Source organism: Mercenaria mercenaria, chromosome 4 (assembly GCF_021730395.1).
Source record: "Mercenaria mercenaria strain notata chromosome 4, MADL_Memer_1, whole genome shotgun sequence".
In the NCBI taxonomy this organism is placed as follows: Eukaryota; Metazoa; Mollusca; class Bivalvia; order Venerida; family Veneridae; genus Mercenaria; species Mercenaria mercenaria.
The window spans coordinates 74,799,034-74,821,631 of NC_069364.1; the positions used below are offsets into that span (position 1 = coordinate 74,799,034).

General features: G+C 33.3%; 1 protein-coding gene across 4 annotated transcripts in view; it reads left to right on the forward strand.

Moving 5' to 3' along the window:
- The first annotated feature begins 108 nt into the window (after nucleotides 1–108).
- Nucleotides 109–22,598, forward strand: part of LOC123552161 (synapse-associated protein 1-like) — a 28,811-nt gene continuing 6,321 nt past the window's right edge. The window contains exons 1-9 of one of the 4 annotated variants that reach the window (XM_045341595.2): nucleotides 109–455; nucleotides 1,389–1,471; nucleotides 4,955–5,101; nucleotides 7,769–7,908; nucleotides 8,611–8,702; nucleotides 9,536–9,550; nucleotides 11,611–11,652; nucleotides 12,097–12,276; nucleotides 15,799–15,893. In XM_045341595.2, coding sequence (XP_045197530.2) covers nucleotides 197–455; nucleotides 1,389–1,471; nucleotides 4,955–5,101; nucleotides 7,769–7,908; nucleotides 8,611–8,702; nucleotides 9,536–9,550; nucleotides 11,611–11,652; nucleotides 12,097–12,276; nucleotides 15,799–15,893 — 1,053 coding nt within the window. In that variant the 5' untranslated portion in view covers nucleotides 109–196. Of the gene's footprint in view, nucleotides 456–1,388; nucleotides 1,472–4,954; nucleotides 5,102–5,150; nucleotides 5,298–7,768; nucleotides 7,909–8,610; nucleotides 8,703–9,535; nucleotides 9,551–11,610; nucleotides 11,653–12,096; nucleotides 12,277–15,798; nucleotides 15,894–22,598 lie in introns of all 4 variants that reach the window. The other 3 variants (XM_045341590.2, XM_045341591.2, XM_045341594.2) reach the window with 3 other exon arrangements.

Genomic DNA, 22,598 nt, shown 5'->3' on the forward strand with positions numbered 1-22,598 from the left:
TCATATATTGAAATTTTTATGTATACAACCATTTGTTGCAATCAATATCAACACACACTTATAACTAAATAATATTTTTATTGACCTAAAATAATGATAATTTTAGTACGCAATATATTGTCAACTTCCGGTTAGTCACCTTGCTGATGTTTACATTTTTTGCAAAACTTAAATCAAGATTTTACCAGCCCTAGCCATGTTTAAAAACGTGTCCAAGTGGCTAGGTGTTGTAGACAATACAGAGGAAGAAGATACGTTGGTTGTTAATGCAGAAGGAGAGGAAAAGGTTGTAGAGCATCAAGTGAAATCCAGTGAAAATGAGAATGAGCAGAAAACACAAGAAAGTGAAAGTAACACTGAAAATAAAAAAGAACATGATTTGATATCACCTGAAACCAAACAGACACTTGAGGAAGTTTCAGCTAAAGCAATTAGTACAGCTAAAGAGTGGGGAAGTATGTTGTTTTATGTAGTTGCGCCTTTGGTTTACTGGGTGCAGCAATTTCAATAAAGGCCTTTATTCATAATTGATATTTACAACATTGTTTTGATGCAAAGTTTGTATGTCATCAATATTTTGAGGAGCCTATGGAACTTAAATTAGAAATACATTGAAACAATGTCTTCCCAAAAATGCCTACACAGATCTTCATCAAGCTTGGTCTGTAACTTTATTATAAGGTCCTCTCCCATATATTTGATCAAATAAGGCATTCTGCTTCTTTATGAACTGCTTGATAGCTTGATAAACTTGGTCTTATAGTTTCCTCTCTCAGTTTTATAGGGCTTGCTAATCTATAAACAAACAAAAAAAGATTTCATGAACTGCTTCGTGGATCTCTAAAAACTTGTAGCATCATTGTAAGGCCTTCTCCCAAATTTATCCAACTGGTGACACATGGCACCTTTTAGGGGCCACTAGTTTATACTAAACACAGTTGTTACCATTGATAATTCAGTGTGTCATACATATATATTCAAGGTCAAATAGTCAAGGTCAGGTGAATGGCCCTCTTGTATTACAAATTGGATGATTGCAGCCTTTCTATACATTACTTATAAATTGGCCTACATGTGCTATTTCTGCCAAATTTATTATGAAGTCATTCGAATACTGTTAACAGATTTTTTTTTTAGTTTAGATTAACGTCTCACTGACACAGTTATAAGTCATAAAGCGACTTTTCAGCTTGTCCTTGTTAATACTTGAAGGAACCTGTTACAGTTACAATGGACAATGATTGTTTTGTACATGTATTAAGGTAACTTTTCAGTTTGAGAGGGAGATATCCTTGAGAGTTTGGGACTAATTTGCTAACTTTAAAGTTCTCCTCAAACTGGCACAAACACAAATTTATACATGTTTTAAAAAGTTTCATTCTTTTCAGGCTACTTATATACCTTTGGTCTTCAAGCAACTGAAAAAGTTTCAGAGAAAGCAAAAGAAATAAGTAAAACAGTTGAAGAAAAGGTTTGTGCACTTCTTGTTTTACTGATACTCATGTGATTACAACAGCTAAGGAGCTATTAGGGGAGCTTATCAGTCAGAATTATTGGTACAAAATGATTCATTGTGATACAGGCTCGAGCATTCCACTCATGCGCTCATAAATATGAGTAGAATACCGTATTTTGGTGTGTATAGGTCGCGGTAATGTATAGTCCGCATCTAATTTTTGCTCTGGAAATGGTCGGAAAATTTAAGTTCTAGCGTATTAGTCGCAGTTAACTTTCAGATTTTTTCCCCAGCAATATTTAATATTTACCGGCAAAAAAGTTATGGTGGCGGCCATATTGATGCCGCGGACTGAATTATTATCAAAACCTGATTGGTGGAAATCGGACAGTGTTATTTTCGATCCCAACCGTTTCGTACCAACAGTAGTATCGGTAACAGACTACATCAAAGAAAAGCGGCTTTTTGACACTAATTGGCATCAGACGGTTTGCGTTTACATTCTGTAATTATGCAAGTTTAAATGTGAATTGTTTGCACAGCAATTATAACACCTTTCCGCGTCATGTAATTAACCGCGTTCTTTTGATTCTGAGATTAACAAAATATCTCTTTTTGGATTTTTTTTTCTTTTATTTAAAAATCAAAAGTAAAAAAATATCTTTTAAGTTTTTTAATACGCTAAGAATTAGTATAAACAATGTTTGGAATGGATGACGGATCTGTCCGGATTTTATCCAACCCGGAGTACATGTCAATGGCGTCCAGTAAAACGAAAGTAGAAACAAACGTAATTGAAATTGCAAAAACATCTTTGAATTAAAGTAATTCGTAATTTTAATAGTCTGTATGGGTTATTTACGATATATTTTATTGAAAGTAACCGCTATTGGTTGAAACGCCGCCGATATTGATATTTTTTATCCGTTTTGTTCGTTCGTAACAGATGCACGTAATTTTGCGAGAGCTGCGGTCAGAAAATTGGCCCGAAAAAAACCCTGCTGGCAATGTTCTGTCGTATAGGTCGCAGGAACTTTTTCAGACAGCAAAATGGGTAGAAAAAGTGCGACCTATACACACCAAAATACGGTACTACTAGAAATGCCTCAGGGTGAATTGAACTTGCAATAGTACTTGTCCTGCAGGAAGAGTACAATTTTTGACCAAAAACTAATAAATCCAACAACCATGCAGAAGCGGGATATCTAAAAGATCTAAAACAGAAGTCTTGGTATTGTTTGGAAATTTAAATTCCTGTTCCCTTTCATACCACATTATGATCACAATAACAAGACACCATATATATAAATCCAGAACAAGATGGATTATATGTACTGATTTCATTGGACTGTAAAATAGGCACTGTCTAAAAAATCTGTTTTCCTTAAGTGAATTGCAGTACACATTGTAGCAGGAGTCTGGACTTGTGAAATTTCTAGGCAGCTTGTCCTGCATGACAACTTGCTTTCAAATAATTTGTTGAGCTTTTAGATATATCATTGGTGAGATGTCCCATTTCAAAGATCTGTTTCTATTTATTAGCCCACCATCATCAGATGGCAGGCTATTCAAATCACTCTGCGTCAGTGGTCCGTTGTCCGTCCGTCATCCGTCCATCCATTTACAATTTCTCATTATCGCATCTCCTCAGAAACTACTGGGGGGATTTTGACCAAACTTTGTCAGAATTGTGTATTTGTACCCTAGTTGTGTCCCTCTGAAAATCAGACTGGTTCAACAATTTTTGAGTGAGTTATGGCCTTTTGTTTATTTTGATTTCTGATATAATTTTATATCCAGTGGCCCTCCAAGTAGTTAATTGGTTTTTTATGGCCTTACCTGTAGAAGTCTCATAAAGTCTGGGACACTAATTAGATCATGATTCAAGATGTTCATTATTTTTCTATTACACCTCAGCAGTGAATGGACTACCCTAGCAGATTGATGATTAATTTGTTTAGTACTCAAATTTTTGGGTTCAATTATTAGTTATAATATAAGTAATTTAATTGTATGTGCATTCTTTGTATCATAATAAGAAAAAAATAATAATTGCATATAACTCATCAATGGTGTCATCTCTCTTTTTTAGGGTATGGGTTTAATTATTAGTTATAATTATTAGTTAGCTCTTTTTAGGATTTTGAGCTAGTCTTGAAATTTGGAACATTCAAAAATGACTCAATGGTGGGTGCCAAGATCACTCTGTGATCTCTTGTTTTAATTTTAATATAATTCACACACCTTCATAAAACTTTCATGATAAATAAGAATTTCTGACATGTGATCAAGAATTTGAATTAGCAACAGTAACATTAATAATTATGTGTGCCAATGGCACCTGTCTAGTTCTAAGGGCATCCAGAACATTGTTTAATTTAACTAAAGTTACAAAACAACCAAAAAAAGGAATGTACATTTAACTTAAATATGTTAGGATGCCAAAATAGGATGCTTGATTTATATTCTGAATAAGTATAGCCTATTAGGACCCTGGAATTAATGCTTTCTCATCTAGAGTTTCAGTACTGTCTTGATTACACATGATAGAAATCAATCACCATGTCTGACACATGCACAATACTGATAACGATGTATATTTTAAGCCTTCTAAAGCAGGGTGCCATGGGCAATTTTAAAAAAATCGATCAATATTTTTATCAAAATGCAATTTTTAAAGACTTTTAATTCAGTATTAACCAAAAATATGTGAAATTTTTACTTAAATGATCTTTTCTTTAGGGCCCATATTCATCTGAAATTTATAATTAAACTTAAAACTCTTAAATATTGAAATTGCCGTCTAAACCCCATGCATGTCCTGATACACATGGATATCCAAGAAAGTTCTTGTTGAGCTTTTTGTAGCTGTATATGGAGCATTCATGCAAATTAGTAATAACAGAGGACTGGAAAAAAGAAATTACTGGTACACATTTTAAAGTCTAAATTTAAATTTCAAAAGAATATGGGCTGGATTCTTTTTTTCAAAAACATCAGTTCTTCATGAAATACTGTGGAAATCATAAATATTTTGTGGGGGAGTAATTTCTATAGCTATTGTGGACGAATGAATCCATGAAATTAAATCGCAACAAACAAACAAAATTCACATTCATTTTATGTGTTGAAAACTAGAAATTTATAAATTCATATCCATTTTTATAGCTGTTTGGTAAAAAGCAAGAAGTTTCTTTCATCTCTCCCCCAAATTAAAGATGTCACAGTAATAAGTGGTAACATTTATACAGCTCAACATTTCTCTGGAAGATAAATTGGAAAGTATGTAAGAGAACATTTTTGCTTCAATGTAATCTTAGATGACCTGCTGGGAATGATTTCTTTCAGTTCACCTTGTTTACATGTATGTATTTGTAGGAAAACTTTATTCAGTCATTATAGAATTTGCTTGTGAACTTTTTGTTATGGGAATATTTCAGTTTTTGTTTGCTTGTAGATATTTCGTTGTTGGGAAATATGACTTTCGTTTACTTTTAGACCTTCTTATGTGACTTCAATAAAGAGCAAAGCGATTTTGTTGAAGAGAAAAAAGAAAAAGACAAAAAATCCGAAGCAGCAGTCCCACCATGGGTGGGGTATAATGAAGAGGACGCAATGAAAACACAAATCCTTGCGTTGTCGCAGGTAAGATATAATGGTTTAATCACTAATAATATCATGTTTTTGCATTTAGACGTTCATTGGTGACTTCAGTAAAGAGCAGGACACTTTTGTCACAGAGAAGAAGGAACGTGTTAAGAAATCGGAGGCTGCAGTGCCTCCGTGGGTTGGTTACACGGAAGAAGAAACGATGAAATCTCAAATACTTGCATTGTCTCAGGTATATAGTCTTCTGCAAAAGACTTCACACATAAATTATAGAGGCTAACTGTCATGTAGAGGTAATACACATTCAATGATACTGACAGGTATCTTCACATAGTAACAAGTTCTGTCTAGCTGTATGTGTTAACATGGTTTCATATTTTAAAGGTGAAATAATTTGCTTTTGCTAACACACAAAATGGTAGATACACATAATTATGCTTGCACATTTAATATCAGTTCGATATTCTGATGCATATGTAGCCTTAAAATTGTCATAGAAACAATACTCGAATGTATTAGAGGCTGAGATTCTAGTATATGTATGCTCTTATGTAGAGTCAGTAGGAAGCATAGAACAGAGTCAAGCAAAATAACAGAAATGGTTTAATTGAGTCTGTTGAGAAAAAGTAATAAAATTGCTACTCACCTTGTCCCCACTTGCAGAGGCTTCAGTGGAACTCAGTACAGTTATACTGAATAGAGTTCATAGTGCTGATGGACCAGAAATAATATCACCAAGTCCACAAATTAGACTTAAAATCTGTTTGTAGATCTTTAAGAAGATCCAAACACTAGTCATATTGGGTAATTTTGTTTCTTGTTATGTGTTACAAAATATTGTTTCATGCTTTAGAAATAGGTGTTTGATTAATGAAGATTACAAAATGGTATTATAACTGGATAACATTGGTCCCCAAAAATTGTAGCAAAAAATGAACACAGAAAGTTTGAAGTCTTCGTCCATTAGAAAGTATTGAAAAACATCTTATATCATTTGCCTTTTTAGCTCGACTATTCATAGAATAGTGAGCTATTGCACTCGCCCATGCGTCGGCGTCCGCGTCCACGTCCGCGTCCCGATTTTGGTTAAGGTTTTGTATGTAAGCTGGTATCTCAGTAACCACTTGTGGGAATGGATTGAAACTTCACACACTTATTCACTGTGACAAACTGACTTACATTGCACAGGTTCCATAACTCTATTTTGCTTTTTTACAAAATTATGCCCCTTTTTCGACTTAGAAATTTTTGGTTAAGGTTTTGTATGTAAGCTGGTAACTCAGTAACCACTTGTGGGAATGGATTGAAACTTCACACACTTATTCACTGTGATGAACTGATCTACATTGCACAGGTTCCATAACTCTATTTTGCTTTTTTACAAAATTATGCCCCTTTTTCGACTTAGAAATTTTTGGTTAAGGTTTTGTATGTAAGCTGGTATCTCAGTACTTACTAATGGGAATGGATTGAAACTTCACATACTTGTTCACTATCATGATCTGACATGCACTAAGCAAGTCCCAAAATCTACCGTCTTTTTTTTCAAAATTATGCCCCTTTTTCGACTTAGCAGTTTTTGGTTAAATTTTTGTATGTAATCTGATATCTCAGTATCCACTAATTGGAATGGATTGAAACTTCACACACTTGTTCACTGTCATGATCTAACATGCACTGTGAAGGTCCCATAACTCTACTTGGCATTTTTACAAAATTATGCCCCTTTGACTTAGCAGTTTTTTGTTAAGTTTTTGTATGTAAGCTGGTATCTCAGTATCCACAAATTGGAAAGGATTGAAACTTCACACACTTGTTCACTGTCATGATATGACATGCAGTACAGAGGTTCAATACCTGTACTTTGCATTTTACAAAATTATGCCCCTTTTTCAACTTTTGTATTCATTCAATTGACAAGGCTGTTGAATAGTCGAGCGTTGCTGTCCTCCGACAGCTCTTGTTTTAATGTGGGCCAATTTTGGCTAAAATCACACTTAAGCATTTTGCTCAGAGTTTTATTATACGCAATACTCATACTGGTATACATATGAAATAACCTCTTTACTTTGTCATTTGCCAACTATGCTAGCTTGAAAACAACAACATTTTCTACGTTTTCATTTTGAGTTCAGACGAATGTCTATAGTTATTATCCTCCATTAGTGTTTCTTCTTGTGTAAGTACTAGAAAGAAATGCAATGTACAGAAATGAAGATAGGTACACTGACTCTAACTATTAAATATATTTAATGATGGAGACAGAAAAGCAAATAATTCAGTAAAATGTACATTCTTAGAATTGATCAAATTGATTGCACTATAGTTGAAATACTACTATTATCTTTAAAAAAAAAAACACAATAAGAATACAAAATTAATAAAAAAAATAAATATTTGAAAAAGGTATTTAAAAAAACGTTGTTTTTATATGATAATGAATTATTGAGTGAAATGTATGCGTTAGGTTCACAGGGAAAAATATCAAATATACAGATAATTTGTTTGTTTTACAAGGTATGACAAATATCTTTCACTACTGACCACCAGATCTTCGATTTTCACTTGCAGCAACACCACTCATTAAAATACTTCATCTTGGAATAAAAATACTTGGTGAAAGATATTTCAGTCTTTCCACCGAAACATACAGATATCCTGTATTGATATTTAAGTGAATGTATTTTATTGTCTAATTTACAGGACAAGAGAAATTTCCTCAGAAATCCTCCAACTGGTATACAGTTTCAGTTTGACTTTGATTCTGTTTTCCCTGTTGCTATGGCAACACTTCAGGAAGATCCAAATCTACAGAAAATGAGATTTGAGCTAGTTCCTAAACAGTAAGTATTTTATGCCCCTGTGGTTTTAGATTGTTAAAATAATTGAGTGTTTATTAAGGCCTTCAATTTTTCTTTTACATATTTTTAGTAAATACAAACTACAAAGAATGAATGATAACAATCAGAGCACTACCAAAGCACTGGTATTCACTTAAGAGCTACATTAGGTTTATCATGGGGCAGGTATTAATTAGGGAATATACCGTAATTTTTAATTAAAGAAAGTGCTTGTCAAGTACTTGTTTGTGAAAACTTAGCACACTGGTTTCAAGTTTGCTTTTTACTGTTGGCGAAGAGAAAGACTAAAAAGACTTGATTTGTATATCCTGCAGCTAAAGTCAAATGGCACCATCCAAGCTTTATTTGCAAAAAAGACTAAAGATAGCAGCCTATTCTGGTTGTACAGTCAAACTTTGTTCGCTATAACTCGGATACTTCGAACACTGCTCTTTGCTTGAACTCATTGTCAGGTCCCGGCAAAATCTCTGTAAAAAATAAAGTATTAGATCCCTCAGACTGCTGAAAACTTTTGTAGGTCCTATTGAGTTTGAGCATAGGAAGTTTGATTGTACTTTTGAACTTAAGGAAATTACAGAAGGCCTATGTAGTTTTTAAAACGCAAGAATTTATCATTCCAGTTAAACACGCAGTGTAGGGAAAATATTTATTTGTTAACTTTACCATGTGGTTTTGTTCTTTCAGAGTCAAAGAAGAAATGTTTTGGAGGAACTATTTTTACAGAGTGTCTTTGATAAAACAATCTACTCAGCTCACAACTCTGGCTCAACAGTCAGGTGTGTACATGATATGTTTAAAACAAAACTTGCATTGTCTGCAGTTTACTTATTTGATGTAGACAAAAACACAGAATGCCTCATTATTGATTTAAGGATTTCTTGAAACTGAAAGGCAGAATTCAGTAAATAATGAGGTTAAAACATGTGTCCAGAAACTGGGTCTGTCCAGATACTGGTTCCCAAACAGTAAGGATATCTTGGAGAGCAAAATTCAATTTAAGGATTTCTTTTAATTGAAGGGCAGAATTTTTTGTTAAAACTGACTTTATTGTATTTACTAATATATTCATGATTTCTTTTGATTTGTACTTTTAAATAAACAAAACATTGTACACTGCCTGGAGGTATGTTGTTGATATAAAAGCTCGACATATTGCATTAACTGCAGTTTAATCACATGATGCAGATATATTGAGGCATGTTGCTAAGTGTACATGTATATAGCTAATCAATAGTTGTTTATTATACTACGCATTAAGCTACATTGCTTGTTTTGAAAAAGTTTAAATTGCTCAAGGGTTTCCATGGATTAAATACAAAAAAATGGAAATCAAGCATGAAATGAGTTTACAATCTACACAGTAAATCTCAGCAGGTTATTTTTGCTCAACAAAACCTTTATAAACTAGGAAGTAGGACTTTTGATAAAGTTGAATACCTGTTAATCATACTGTTAAGAAATCAAAATATGAAAAATGAATAGCACACTGCTTTTAATGAAGAAAAGATACACTATCGGTACTTCAAAAAGAATGTTATACATGTATATAATTTGAAAAAAGAAGTTGATTAAGTTATCTTTCATATCTATTGATATAATTTCATGTTAGTGTCAGCTTGGAAAGGTAAAGTTCAACTAATCATTTATTCACATCATTCAGGATGTTAGGTTTTTGTCATGTAGCATTTTGTCAAGGTTAAATTGAATATTTCCCATTTAATGTATTCATCCCATAAATAGATGCACTTGGCTACTGTGTAAACATTAAATGTTGTGTGGCAAGTTTGGTATTTTTTTGAGGATATGAAATAGTGGATTTAATCTTGAAGTTAAAATGAAGGGGAATTTTACTCATATGTTAGGATTTAAATTCAAGGATAAACGCATCCACAAAATCCATGAAAATTAGTCCCAGCACAGATATAAATGATTTCATAATGTAGTTAGAAATGTACTTACCTGTAATTAAACTTTGCAGATGACCATCAGGCTTCAAAGACCTCTAAGGTCTTTTATGATTTCAACATTTGCCATGTATTTAACTAAACTGTGAATAAAGCCTGTCTACAAATAAAGACCAGTTTGTTTTAGTTCTAAATTCACAGACACTTTGGGGTCTGGACCCCACCTCTACTTTGTCACACCCACCCCTTGTAAAAAAAAAAAAAAATGAATTTTGCAATTACCTTTTAGCATTTAAATTGTAACTGAACTCGGGTCTTGATCAGTTACAAATGCAAAAATTTTTAACCATGTCTAAATTGTAACAAAGCATGTTTTTTTATAATAAGCCAAGCCTGTGCCTAGTCTGTTTGAAAATGCTTAAGGAGATGGATCAAGGGGTGAGAGTGACGGACAAGAGATGGGGTGAGGTCCTGACACTAAATCTTGGTTTTTATACTTTTTAAAAAATTTATATTTAACATATTTCCTACTAGAATTTTTTTTTTATCATAACACTTCCAACAAGTCAGACTCCTGAATGGTGTGAATGAAGTAATTCTTCTGTTTGATATGACTGTATAGGTTCTCAGCAGATAACTAGCATACCTTTACATTGCCTTCTTTCACAACCCCTTTCAGTTTGGGATATATATATCAATAAAAAAGTTAGAATCTCTTCATAGCTGAACCTACCTTAGAAAAGTATTTCCTATATATGTATTTGCTGTGCAGACAGAAGGTTCCCTCCAGTAGAAATAGTCATATCTTGGTTAGAAGATTTTATGATCAATCTTTTCGATATACATATTTGAACTTGATTTCAATAAAATGCCTTTCTGTATAATAGTTAATACAGCCATGTAGTTAAAATTTCTCTTTTTCCAACATTTAACTTGAAACATTTCATATATTGTAAAACCATTAATATTTGTTGGAGACTTTATCTTGTGGATTTGTCATTCCATGAAATTAAATTACAGTGTAGAGTATCTACCGGTATGCGAGATTAGTTTGATGTGTTTTTGCCCATGTAGAGGTAGCTACAACAAAATAATGAGGGGGCCAAAGCTTTAAAAAGTTGAAGTGCACATAGAGAAAGATTACCAATCATTTTCATCTGTTAAAATGTTTTTCTTCTGCATTAAAATTTTGCTAATGACATTTAAAAAATAAAAATTAAATTCTATTATTATTAAAGTTTTACAGTTTCGCAGATGAAAGCTTAACAGATACACATATGTTCTTTGCCTTTATTGCAAATATAAACATTTTATTTTGGTATTTTTATCTTTTTTTTTGCAAACAAAAAATTGAAGGAAAAAGGACACAAGAGCTCTCCCGTCTTTGCAGTATGATGTAGCAGCATAACGTCGTATTTTATTCCTGTATATATTTCCAAAATGTATCTCTTCCCTTTAAAACTTTCTTATTTGAACATGACATCAGGAATTCTAACTTGATAAGTCAGAGCTGCATTTTCAGATTCCTGCTGTTTTCGACTTGGATAATCCAAGTTATCCCAACAATGTAATCCGATTAAATAAAGAACATTTACAATAAACATAAAGTAACTTAAAAAGAAAATATCCAACGGATACAGAAATCTAATTATGATCTGGATCTTGCAAAATGAAGCTGTAATTAACACAAATAAAACTGACACTAATGAGGTGGATCCAACAGTAGTGTTTCTGAAATGTTTAAAACAAATCATCCTAGTGTTTCATTGTATATTTCTAGATGGTAAACCACACGGCTCCCGGGAATCTCTGTCTAGCAGTGGTAAGTCTTGAAATAATGATTTTATTTTTGTACACAACATAAGATAGATTCAGTTGACCTTGTGCAGGACAAATATATATGGCTGAAAAAAGTACATTTAAAGTCATTTGACTTTTAGTTTATGTGTGGAGGTTGTCCATTGCTTACATGTACTAAGCACAATTTGATACAAAATCTAAAAATACTATGGTATGTAACAGTTACTGAAATTTGTATGAAACATAATATTAACCCTTGCCATGCTGGACACGATTGATTCTGCCTTTGCGACCAGTGTAGATCGTGTTCTGCACTGTTCGCCATTCAGTCAGTACCTTTTTGGTAAGCACCCCTTGTAACAGTTAATGGTACTGTCCAAATTGAAAGATGGACAAGTTCATTATAGAAATTTAGCACGGTAAGGGTTAAAGAGAAGCACTGATTTTTGTTCTTTCCCTTATACAGGAAAATCTTCTCCGAAACCAATCAAGAAAGCGGACGAGGAGGTGATAGATGCTGGCAGTCCACCACAGGAGAACGAGTTTGTGAGTGATACATTCCAAGAAGAGGGCCACATCAGTGACGAGGATCTCAAGAAAGAAATGCAAATGCTTGGTATGGAGGATGACCTCAAGAAAGATGAAGGTTTGTAGACAAAGATAGGGATCAAGTCTGCTGTTGTTTTTGCAGAGCTGGTCCTAACTTCACTTGAATGTAGTATTACCTCAGACTTGTTGTGGCAAGTTTATTAGCTTGCTAGAGTACAGTATGCTCAAAGTGAGTTATTGTGATCACTCGCAGTCTGACATCCAACATCTGTGGGGGAAACAATTTATTCAAAGGTCATTTCTCTGAAACTATTTGGTTGAAGTTTATAAAAGCAGAGAGGATGTTCATCTTCCAGGGTTGTTCAAATTGTTTTGTCTGAAAGCTTATAGAGATTGTCAGAGCTAAACAGAAAAATCTTCAACAAGATTTCCTCCAAGTTTGCTGGTCTGAGTTTAACTTTGGTGACCCTTGACCATCTTTCAAGTGTGTTTAGATTATATATTTTGGAGTTTTCGTGTTCATTCATCCATACTTCTCTTCTGGAGGCATGTCTGCAAACAGTTTGATGGATTTTCAAATTACTACACATAAATGTTCACCATGACAATATGACAAAAAAAAATTGGGGTATGAGCCAGGTCACTATATCCAAAGTGCATGTCACACTTGGAGATTAAAAGTGAGATAACTGAAGTTTATTTCTGCTCCATCTCTTCTAAACCTCATGAAGGATTTTTCAAAACACAAGCATCAATGAGATGATGTGCAGATTGCACAACTCAGGTAAATATGTCAAAGGCCAAGGCCAAACAGTTCTATTATTTAACTAATTTATTTTCACATAAATATTAGCCATCATAATAGGACAAAAATCATGCTTGATACATATTGTTAGTGCAAGGTCACACTTAGAGGTAAAATAGCTATATTTTGTGTCTACTCTATGTCGTAAAATTATGCCACTTGAAGGATTTTCCCTTCATTTTTTGACCTCATTGTGAGGACTTGCTGAGTACAAAAACCTGATCCCAGGTCAGTCACACACAGGGTTATAGGTCGTGATCTCAACATTTCACTTTACCTATATATAAGCAGCATCTTCCAATATTAAATACCTTCAGTGATAGTTCTAGTTTAAATTTATCAAAAAGCATAGCTGTGAGAGGGTGTGGGCACTTTTCGATAATACCAGAATTATGTAGTGGAAAAGTTGAAAGACTTCTCATCAGAAAATAGCTAGCACAATGTTCCAATTTTTTTGTCTCATCAAAAAACATGGTTGTCTAAATTTATAGAACAAATTTAAAGAAGGTAGCTTGCCTGATTTTGAATCAATTTCACAGAAATATTTCTTTGGTGACTCTCTATCATAATTGCTTAAATGATACTAAACTGAGAAAAATATGGCTTCAAGGGCAAGTGGTCACTTCTCTCTATATTTATGTAGCAGAAATTTTACATTCATCCAGGGATGACTTATTGAGTTTTTACCTGTTCAAGCAGTAAAGCTCTGGTGAGTGATTTTGGGCCATCATTGACCTCCTTTATAGACAAGAAGTCCAAAGTCTTTGATTTGTTACTAACAAGGTATATTAACCGTGTACAGAAATGATAGTGATTGGACTGAAAGAGAAAAATGTATAGTTCCTTTACCAATTTAACTGCTTCCTTTCATTTTAAATTAATAGATTATATGTTTAAGTTCTTTCAACTGTAAACAGAAGCCACTGCCTTAAATTTTGAAAATCTCAGCATGGGAAGGTAGATGAACATGGTACTGGGGATTTTTTTTCAATTTGAGCTTCATATCGTCAGAAAAAAAATTGAGAAACATAACTATATAAGATTATAACAATATTAACCAGATATTTTGCTATCCAAAGTTAAATTTCTCTAAAGCAAATGAATGATTTGCTCTGATTATGGAGGTTATTGTGTGAGGGATTAAAGCGTGAAATGAAAATGTAAGCATTACAAAATCTTTAAAAAAATAAAACCAAAAAATCTGTGTATGTTGTAATGCCATTGCCATGTACTGTGAAATCATTTAATTTTGTTGGAATGAATTTGTATAAAACTGATATTTCAAGGGAATTTGACTTTTTGGATTTCAAATTTTGAAACATAAAACTAATGAGAAATTTACTTGTTTGTTGGGATTTAATTTTGTGGATTGGCTTAACCACAAATTCTGCAAAATTTAATGTCCATGAATATTAATGATTTCCCAGTACATATTTAGCACCACTGATATGCAGCCTGTATGTGTATACAATGTTTGTGTCAGCTTTTAAGTCCTTGGAATGAAAAGTTGTTGCTAATGAATGTTGTGAATCTTTGTGTAAAAGTTTTCTCTGTTCTGCTTGCACATACATTGCATGTCATAAGAAAAAAGTGACATAAGCTGTTAGGTACTGAGTCATGACAGTTCTTTACATGTTAAAAGCATGTTTATCAGATCCCTTATACAAGATTTAAGGCTATTGCTGTTTCATGGTTATCAAAAAAGTATGTCACTGAATGAATTTTGATTCTTACTCTGTTTGAAAAGAAGCAACGTAATTGATACCTGTAACACAGTCATACTTAGTTACACAGGGAATATCTTCATTCAGCTTAGAAGTCTGTCTTGCAGCAAGTATATGATACTATTCATAGTTCTCTTTTATTAAGCAGTGAAGACGTTGTATGTAATAAAATCCAATTAAGCCAACTTTGAAAATTCAAGTATTTCAGTCTTACAGTTAGATTAAGTTAGTTGAAGTTGCTTTAGTTGTAGGAAAAAAAATGAATACAGTTCCACCTGGTTTGGTTATAATATGTTCATTTGACATGGTACATACACTCTCTTTGCAAATTAATTACATTTCATGAAGCACATATTATGCTCATATTCCTTTCTTAACACCTCCCTCACACAGTAAGTAGTTATTCCTTCTTTGTGTATTAAACTGTTGGTCCTTTCAACTGTTTTTCCAGTGAATTGTTAAATTCTTGTGCCTAGAATTGTCATTTTCACAAGTTTTATAAGGTGATATTACAAGACTGGTGTATGATCAGTGTGGAAGAATTCCAGTGCCAATAAACAAGTTTTGGTTGTGTTGTCTTAAATACTTTTATCAATTTCTCACATCAACAGTTTGATCTCTGGAGATGTAGCCATTCTAATGCTTTTTTAAACTGCAAGTTTAAAACATCCTAAATGTTGTACCAAATTGGCAAGATCATTTTCCTGAGAAAAAAATGTTTGTGTAAAAGAATTTTGTCAAATTTTGCTTGATTATAAAAACTCTTGCCAATTTTACTTTTTGTTTTAATTGTGTTGCTAAATTTTTATCATCTACATATTTTTATATTGTGAACAGTGATATATACTTTAAACGCTGCATAAAGTTCCAACAATAAATAGTTAATTAATAAGTTTAACAGCTTGTAGTAGTTTAGTGTCATTCATATTTTTTTCTAATTTTAAGACCTTGTTTCTTAGCCATAACTGCAATGCTTGTCTTAGTCTATTACATTTCATAGATTTTCTCAAAACTGGTCCTATTAAAGACATATACAAACAAAACTTCATGTAAATAACATACTTGGCTGATCATGTGTCTGTCTGTGCAGGTAATGATGAAGATGATGATTGGGAACAAGCTCTTATTGATGAATATTTAGCTTTGCAACAGGAACAAAAACAAGAAGAACAACAAAATTCTTAGGTAGGACAACAGAGGGCACAGGATTTAACATCTATATTCTGTAACAATAGTGATTAGTCACCTCAAGATTTTGCGATTTTAGAAATAGATCAAACATGTCTTTTTTTCATTCTCTACAGCTTTGACTCCATTTCTTTTAAGGTGTTACATCATAGACATAAGGTGTTACAACATAGACATAAGGTTTTACTTCTAGATGGAAGGTGTTACTTCCTACTAGACATAAAGTGTTACATCCTAGACATAAGGTGTTACATCCTAGACATTATACTGTATAGCTTGTATGAATTTGTACATTGTCTTATAAGACATTCTTGCAGTTTTACACTTTTGTCTTGTTACATAAAAATGTAATATTGATGATATCATACTATTACTTCTGTGACAATTATACTTATTTGGCACATTTTATATTTCTGTAGCAATAATTGTTCTTGTTACTTATTCAGTTAAATACTGATTCAGCCTGTTTAACTTGTGTAACATAGGCAGTGTTACTTTCGAGACTTTCTCCCAGTGTTTTTATGTGACATTACACAGACACATATATTAAAAAATTTTGCAGGTTTATTTAAGTGATAATATTCATGTAGTTTCACTATTTGTTACATTTAGATATTCATACTTTTGTAAATTCTTATATACATAATGTAAAATCTGGTAAATAAGCGTATATGCTTATAATAATTTTAGTGACACTTTTATGCGCCTATTATTGATATGCGCTTATACTTAAGCCAAAACTATGTGCTTATTTTTGATATGCCTTTATAGACAAGCCATGTGCGCCTATTTTTGATATATTAGGAATATTGAAATTGCTTACATTGGTTGAAAAAAATAAAATAAAACATGGTCATGGACGTGCGCAGTAAACTACTTCCTTTTATTGCATAGGCCTACAGTATTTATACATAATGAAAGCATAATGAACTTCATTATTTGCAAAATATGGTCAATCTCTCGAACCACTCAATAATTGTTTAACAATAAGATTTTAGCATTTTATCCATACTCTTTTCAAAAATTTACAAAAGAATGACAAACTGTTATGACAGCGCAAACAACTTTTCTGGTATTCAAACTTTTACTTTAATTTACTGAAAACAGTATCTATTCGAAAAGCATGATTATCGTAAACAATTATCATTTATCAGACAATAGAAGTTATAACCTTTTAACACCTATCGACTATTCAACAGGTAAGAAAACTTGTCACCTGTATTTATGATCAACAATTATTACGGTATAATGCCGTAAATTACGTCTTGTTTTCTGCATCATTCCTTTGTTTGTTTACCAGTAATTGGATATGCGCCTACTTTTGAGACAAAATTATGGTAAGGGCATGACATGCGCTTATTATCCCATACAGAATAACGGTAAGGCCATATGCGCTTACTTTTGATATGCGCTTATATTCGAATATGCGCTTATTTACCAGATTCTACAGTATTATACAAAATCTATCAATTTGAAATTATAAAAATGATATTTATTTGTAATTTATCTAATATTTCTTGATGAATTTAGTACTTATTTTTCAAAATTCCTGAGAAAAGATCTTACATTGATAACCAGTTATGAAAAAAATACCCCACAGAGATGGAGTCGAGGCTTAAGGGTATGCATTATTCTGGGAATATGTGCTTATGTTTTATTATGCTTTGAAAGTGAATTATGAATTATTGAAGTTGAATGGCTGGCAAACGGTGTAAATACACAGGTCAGTGATTTTAGGGTATCAATGGTCTTTCTATAGTCAAAAATTTGATTTTGTTAAAACCTGTTTTAAGAGCCCATTTAAAGGAGAGCAAAAATGTGGTCTCATAAGACAGGTGGTCTTTTAATACAGGTTCAGTCTATATTAAATGCACTATAGAGGGACTTAAAATTAATGGTCTTATTAATGCAGGTGGTCTCTTAAGCAGGTATTGACGGTATTGACTGTATTTGAATATGGTAGGCAAATATCACAGGAATTACTTTATGTTAAATTTTTCAATTTTTTTTTCAATGAGAAACACTGATATAGACAACTTTTACGAAGAATCTAGCCAACAAGTTGATTTAACCATTTAAGGTTTCTGATAGTCTTAATTTCCATTTATACATGTATACTGCAAAGAACACCTTCAATGAAAAAGGCAGCATTTATATGGAAAAACTTTTTTGAAAAAAAAAGCAAAGTCAGCAACCAAGAATGCCTTATAAAGAAGCATGTAATACTATATGGTTTTGCTCATAAAGGTTGGCTGGTTCTGTCTGATCATAAGTTGACCATTTTGGTTTCGGATTTAAAACTGGATAACACTTGGGTTTACAGTGGTCAAATATCATAGGATGATTGCCAATGTTCAGCAGATGATTCCTTATGTTTTGTGGTCAGCTGGTCATAGGTCAAGGTCAAAGTGACCTTTATATTGAAAACTGTTTCCAGGGGAATGCTTCTGCCAACAGCTGCCAGTCTTCATGCAATGTTAACCTGTGGTTATAAGATGAACCCATATGTTTTAGGGGTTGATATTTTGAAGGTCAAAGCCAAAATGACCTTTATACTGAAAATGGTTTCTGATCATTAAATGAAGAATGCAATTACATGGTCAAACTTTCATGAGCTTTACTGCTTTAGAATCTGTTGATGAAAAGTCAAAAGTCAAAGTAAAAATAATTGCAAGACAGAAACAATTATAAATTAAGAAATGGCAAACACTTATACCTAGAACTGCCAGCCTTCTTAATATGATTGCCTGTGTCAGTAGATAACCCATAGTTTTAGAGGTCATAGGTCTATAGTCAAGGTCACAGCAAATCTGAAAATAGTTTCAATTCAGTGACTGGACAACACTAGGGTATAGAGCTGAAAGCTCCAATGGATAATGCTTGTGGTTAGTGGATGACCCTACATGCTTTTTTTGGGGGGGGGCGGGGAGGGGGGAGGAGGGAGAGGTCATCAAAGTCAGTGTCACAGTGACTCGGGCATAATACAGCTTCCTGCCAATAACAAGAGAACAGTTGGGCATACAGTAGCAACACTTTATAGAATGATATCCTGTTGTCAGTAGATGACTTCTATTGTCTTTACTTTATAAGGTTATAAGGTCAGTCACCTCATACTTGAGGCTGAGAATTAAATACCCAGTTACCTCCCACAGACCATCATAATGGGCATTTGTGTTTTACAAACAGCATCTGTTTTTATCATGGCAGATTTGGAATAGATATCTTGCAAGCCATAAACTCATAAAGAAATTGACAAGAATCGCGTAGGTTCTTGAAATACATTGTTTAACCTTGCAGACTTGAGTATACACTAAGAAGTTTGGTCAGTACTTAGTGCAAGTGCAAGTACAATACATAAGAGCCGTGCCATGAGAAAACCAACATAGTGGGTGTGCGACCAGCATGGATCCAGACCAGCCTGCGCATCCGCGCAGTCTGGTCAGGATCCATGCTGTTCGCTTTTAAAGCCTACTGCAATTAGAGAAACCATTAGCGAACAGCATGGATCCTGACCAGACTGCGCGGATGCGCAGGTTGGTCTGGATCCATGCTGGTCGCAAACCCACTATGTTGATTTTCTCATGGCGCGGCTCAAATAAGATTTTTTTATGTTTTTCTAGGTTTTACTAAACATGTGGCTGTAGAGAAACAGATTTTTGGATTCTTCATAATTATTGCCTGTCTGAAATATTTTTACTTCTTTATGTTAAACAGCATTTACATGTATTCAGATAAAAGCACTGTTGAATGGACAGATAAATTTGTGTAAATGATGAGTGATTATACTCTAGAATTAAAAGCTGGTATATAATTGTATCATGTTATCACTACACATGTATTTTTGTCTTGAAAGTTAAGGCAGTTTATCGCATAGTGCGGCAATTTTCCTTTGATCTTTACAGTATGTTAAACATGGTAACACACATTATTATTACAAATATGTGCTGATATTTTACAAAACTGTTACGATATATATCAACATGGAAATCTGTATGGAGTTTCATTAGAAAAAAACTGTTGTGATATATATCAGCACAGTAAAACTGTTCCGATATATATCACAACACTTTTTCTCTTACCGTGGCCAGGTCCTATCGAGGGAGTATAATTTTCGCCTTTCAATTTACAATTCACAGAGAAAGAATTATCACAAACACCTACATTCATAAAGTTAAAGCATAAATAAACTAGAATATTTCAAATACTCGATAGTTATTGCCAAATTCAGAAATACATCAAATATATGAAATTCTGAGTTTTCTCAAATGTTTCTTTTTCTTTCTTTCTTTTACAAACAAAACAGCAAGTTTTACAATATGATGCCAATGAAATGCAAAGATTTAAAACCGATGCAGAAATCTGTTTGATACTTTTATCTGGGGAACACATTTTCTAAAACAGAAGTTTCAGTCAGCAAGGCGCAGGAAGGGAATCAAAAGTGTAAAAATAATAATAAAAAATTTAAAATGAAAATAATATATAAATTTAAGTGATAAAACTATGCGATAAAACAGTTATAATATGTAATGCTCCTGTGTTACGAGAATATATCAGAGCTAGGGGTACAGGCCTCGACGATATGTGCAGAGAAAAATACTGAGATGTACCCCTAGCTCTGATATATCCTGGTAACACACACTCACACATACTATAACAATTACAAATTACCTCCCTTTACATTGAAATAAGAACACATTTGAGGGATATTATCAGAACTGAATTTGGTATATATACAAAAAAATGTAATTCAGTCACCACTACTGTATGTTACAGATTCGAAATATCATTTCTATAATTATCCAGGCACACATCTGGCTTTAGATGTAACCATATGGTATTTCCCATGTATTTTACTGACTAAACTTCTTGTTTTCAGTATAATTTTATTATATTGTTGGGTTACCCTTTGTAATACCTTCTCTTTTCACAAGCAGAAGTCTTACAAAGGAAATCTCATCTTACTGAATAATCAGTCATCAAGAAAATTTGTAGTCATGTTTCCCCCCACAACATAGAACTCATTTATTTGTGTGGGACTGAATAATTATAAATCCTTTCCAGAATATTTTTGAGTTTCAATTATTTGTATCAGATCTTGGTCAAATTTGGTTTCTGAATAATTTAGTTAGATCCTGTTATGTTTAGTTAAGTTTAGGTGTTGGATCTTGTCAAGCACTGCTGCACTTCTAAAACCTTCCCTGCCAAGATACAAGGTTCATACTGTTATATCACCTTCCCTTTCCCCTGCATGTCATCTTATTCTACCGTATCTGTTACTTTGTTTGGTTGTACTTTGTTGTCTTGCATGTTTGGGAGTTCATGTAAATATATATTCCCAGTTTAAATTGTTGTCATAAACCATTCCTTTTAATATTATTGGTATAAAATTTTGTTCTTTTACCGTTCATATCCAGCTTAAAGAGGCTTGTGTATACATGTATTTCATGTAATATTATAGATATACAGGACCATTCAAAAAAATTTTGTACCCCCGACAACAAAGTTGTAAGGGGGGGTATACTGGTTTCAGGTTGTCTGTCTGTCTGTCTGTCCGTCCGTCTGTCCGTAGACGCAATCTTGTGTGCACCATCTCTCCTTATCCCCTTGACAGAATTTAATAAAACTTCACACAAGTGATCAGTAACAACAGTAGTTGTGCATGGGGCATGTTAGGTTCTTTCAGAAAAAAATTTGCAGAGTTATGGGACTTTGTTTTTTTGTTACTATACTATATACATAGACACAATCTTGTGCGCACCATCTCTCCTCATCCCCTTGACACAATTTAATGAAACTTCACACAAGTGATCAGTAACAACAGTAGTTGTGCATGGGCATGTTAGGTTCTTTCAGCGACAAAAATTGCAGAGTTATGGGACTTTGTTTCTTGTTAACATACTATGACATACAGTCTGCATATGCAATCTTGTGTGTGCCTAATCTACCAAACCCTTACACACAATTTAATGAAACTTCACACAAGTGATCAGTACCAACCCTCGTTGTGCATGGTGCATGTTACATTCTTTTAGATAAATATTCTGCATAGTTATGGGACTTTGTTTTTTGTTACTATACTGTATACATACAGTCTATATACATGCAGTCCACATAATTATGCAATATTGTGTGCGTCAAACTGCAATGTACTGTGTCTGTGCATGCGGGGGGTACATTCATCACCTTTAGTGATAGCTCTAGTTTAACATGCTGAGTGCAAAAAATATTTAATTAAGGGATTTTATCAATTAATTTAATTATTTTTAGCTCACCTGTCACAAAGTGACAAGGTGAGCTTTTGTGATCGCGTGGTGTCCGTCATCCGTCCGTGCGTGCGTGACCACTCTAGAGGTCACATTTTTCATGGGATCTTAATGAAAGTTGGTCAGAATGTTCATCTTGATGATATCTAGGTCAAGTTCGAAACTGGGTCACGTGCCTTCAAAAACTAGGTCAGTAGGTCTAAAAATAGAAAAACCTTGTGACCTCTCTAGAGGCCATACTTGTGAATGGATCTCCATAAAAACTGGTCAGAATGTTCACCTTGATGATATCTAGGTCAAATTCCGAAGTGGGTCACGTGCCATCAAAAACTAGGTCAGTAGGTCAAATAATTAAAAAACCTTGTGACCTCTCTAGAGGCCATATTTTTTACGGGATCTGTATGAAAGTTGGTCTGAATGTTCATCTTGATGATATCTA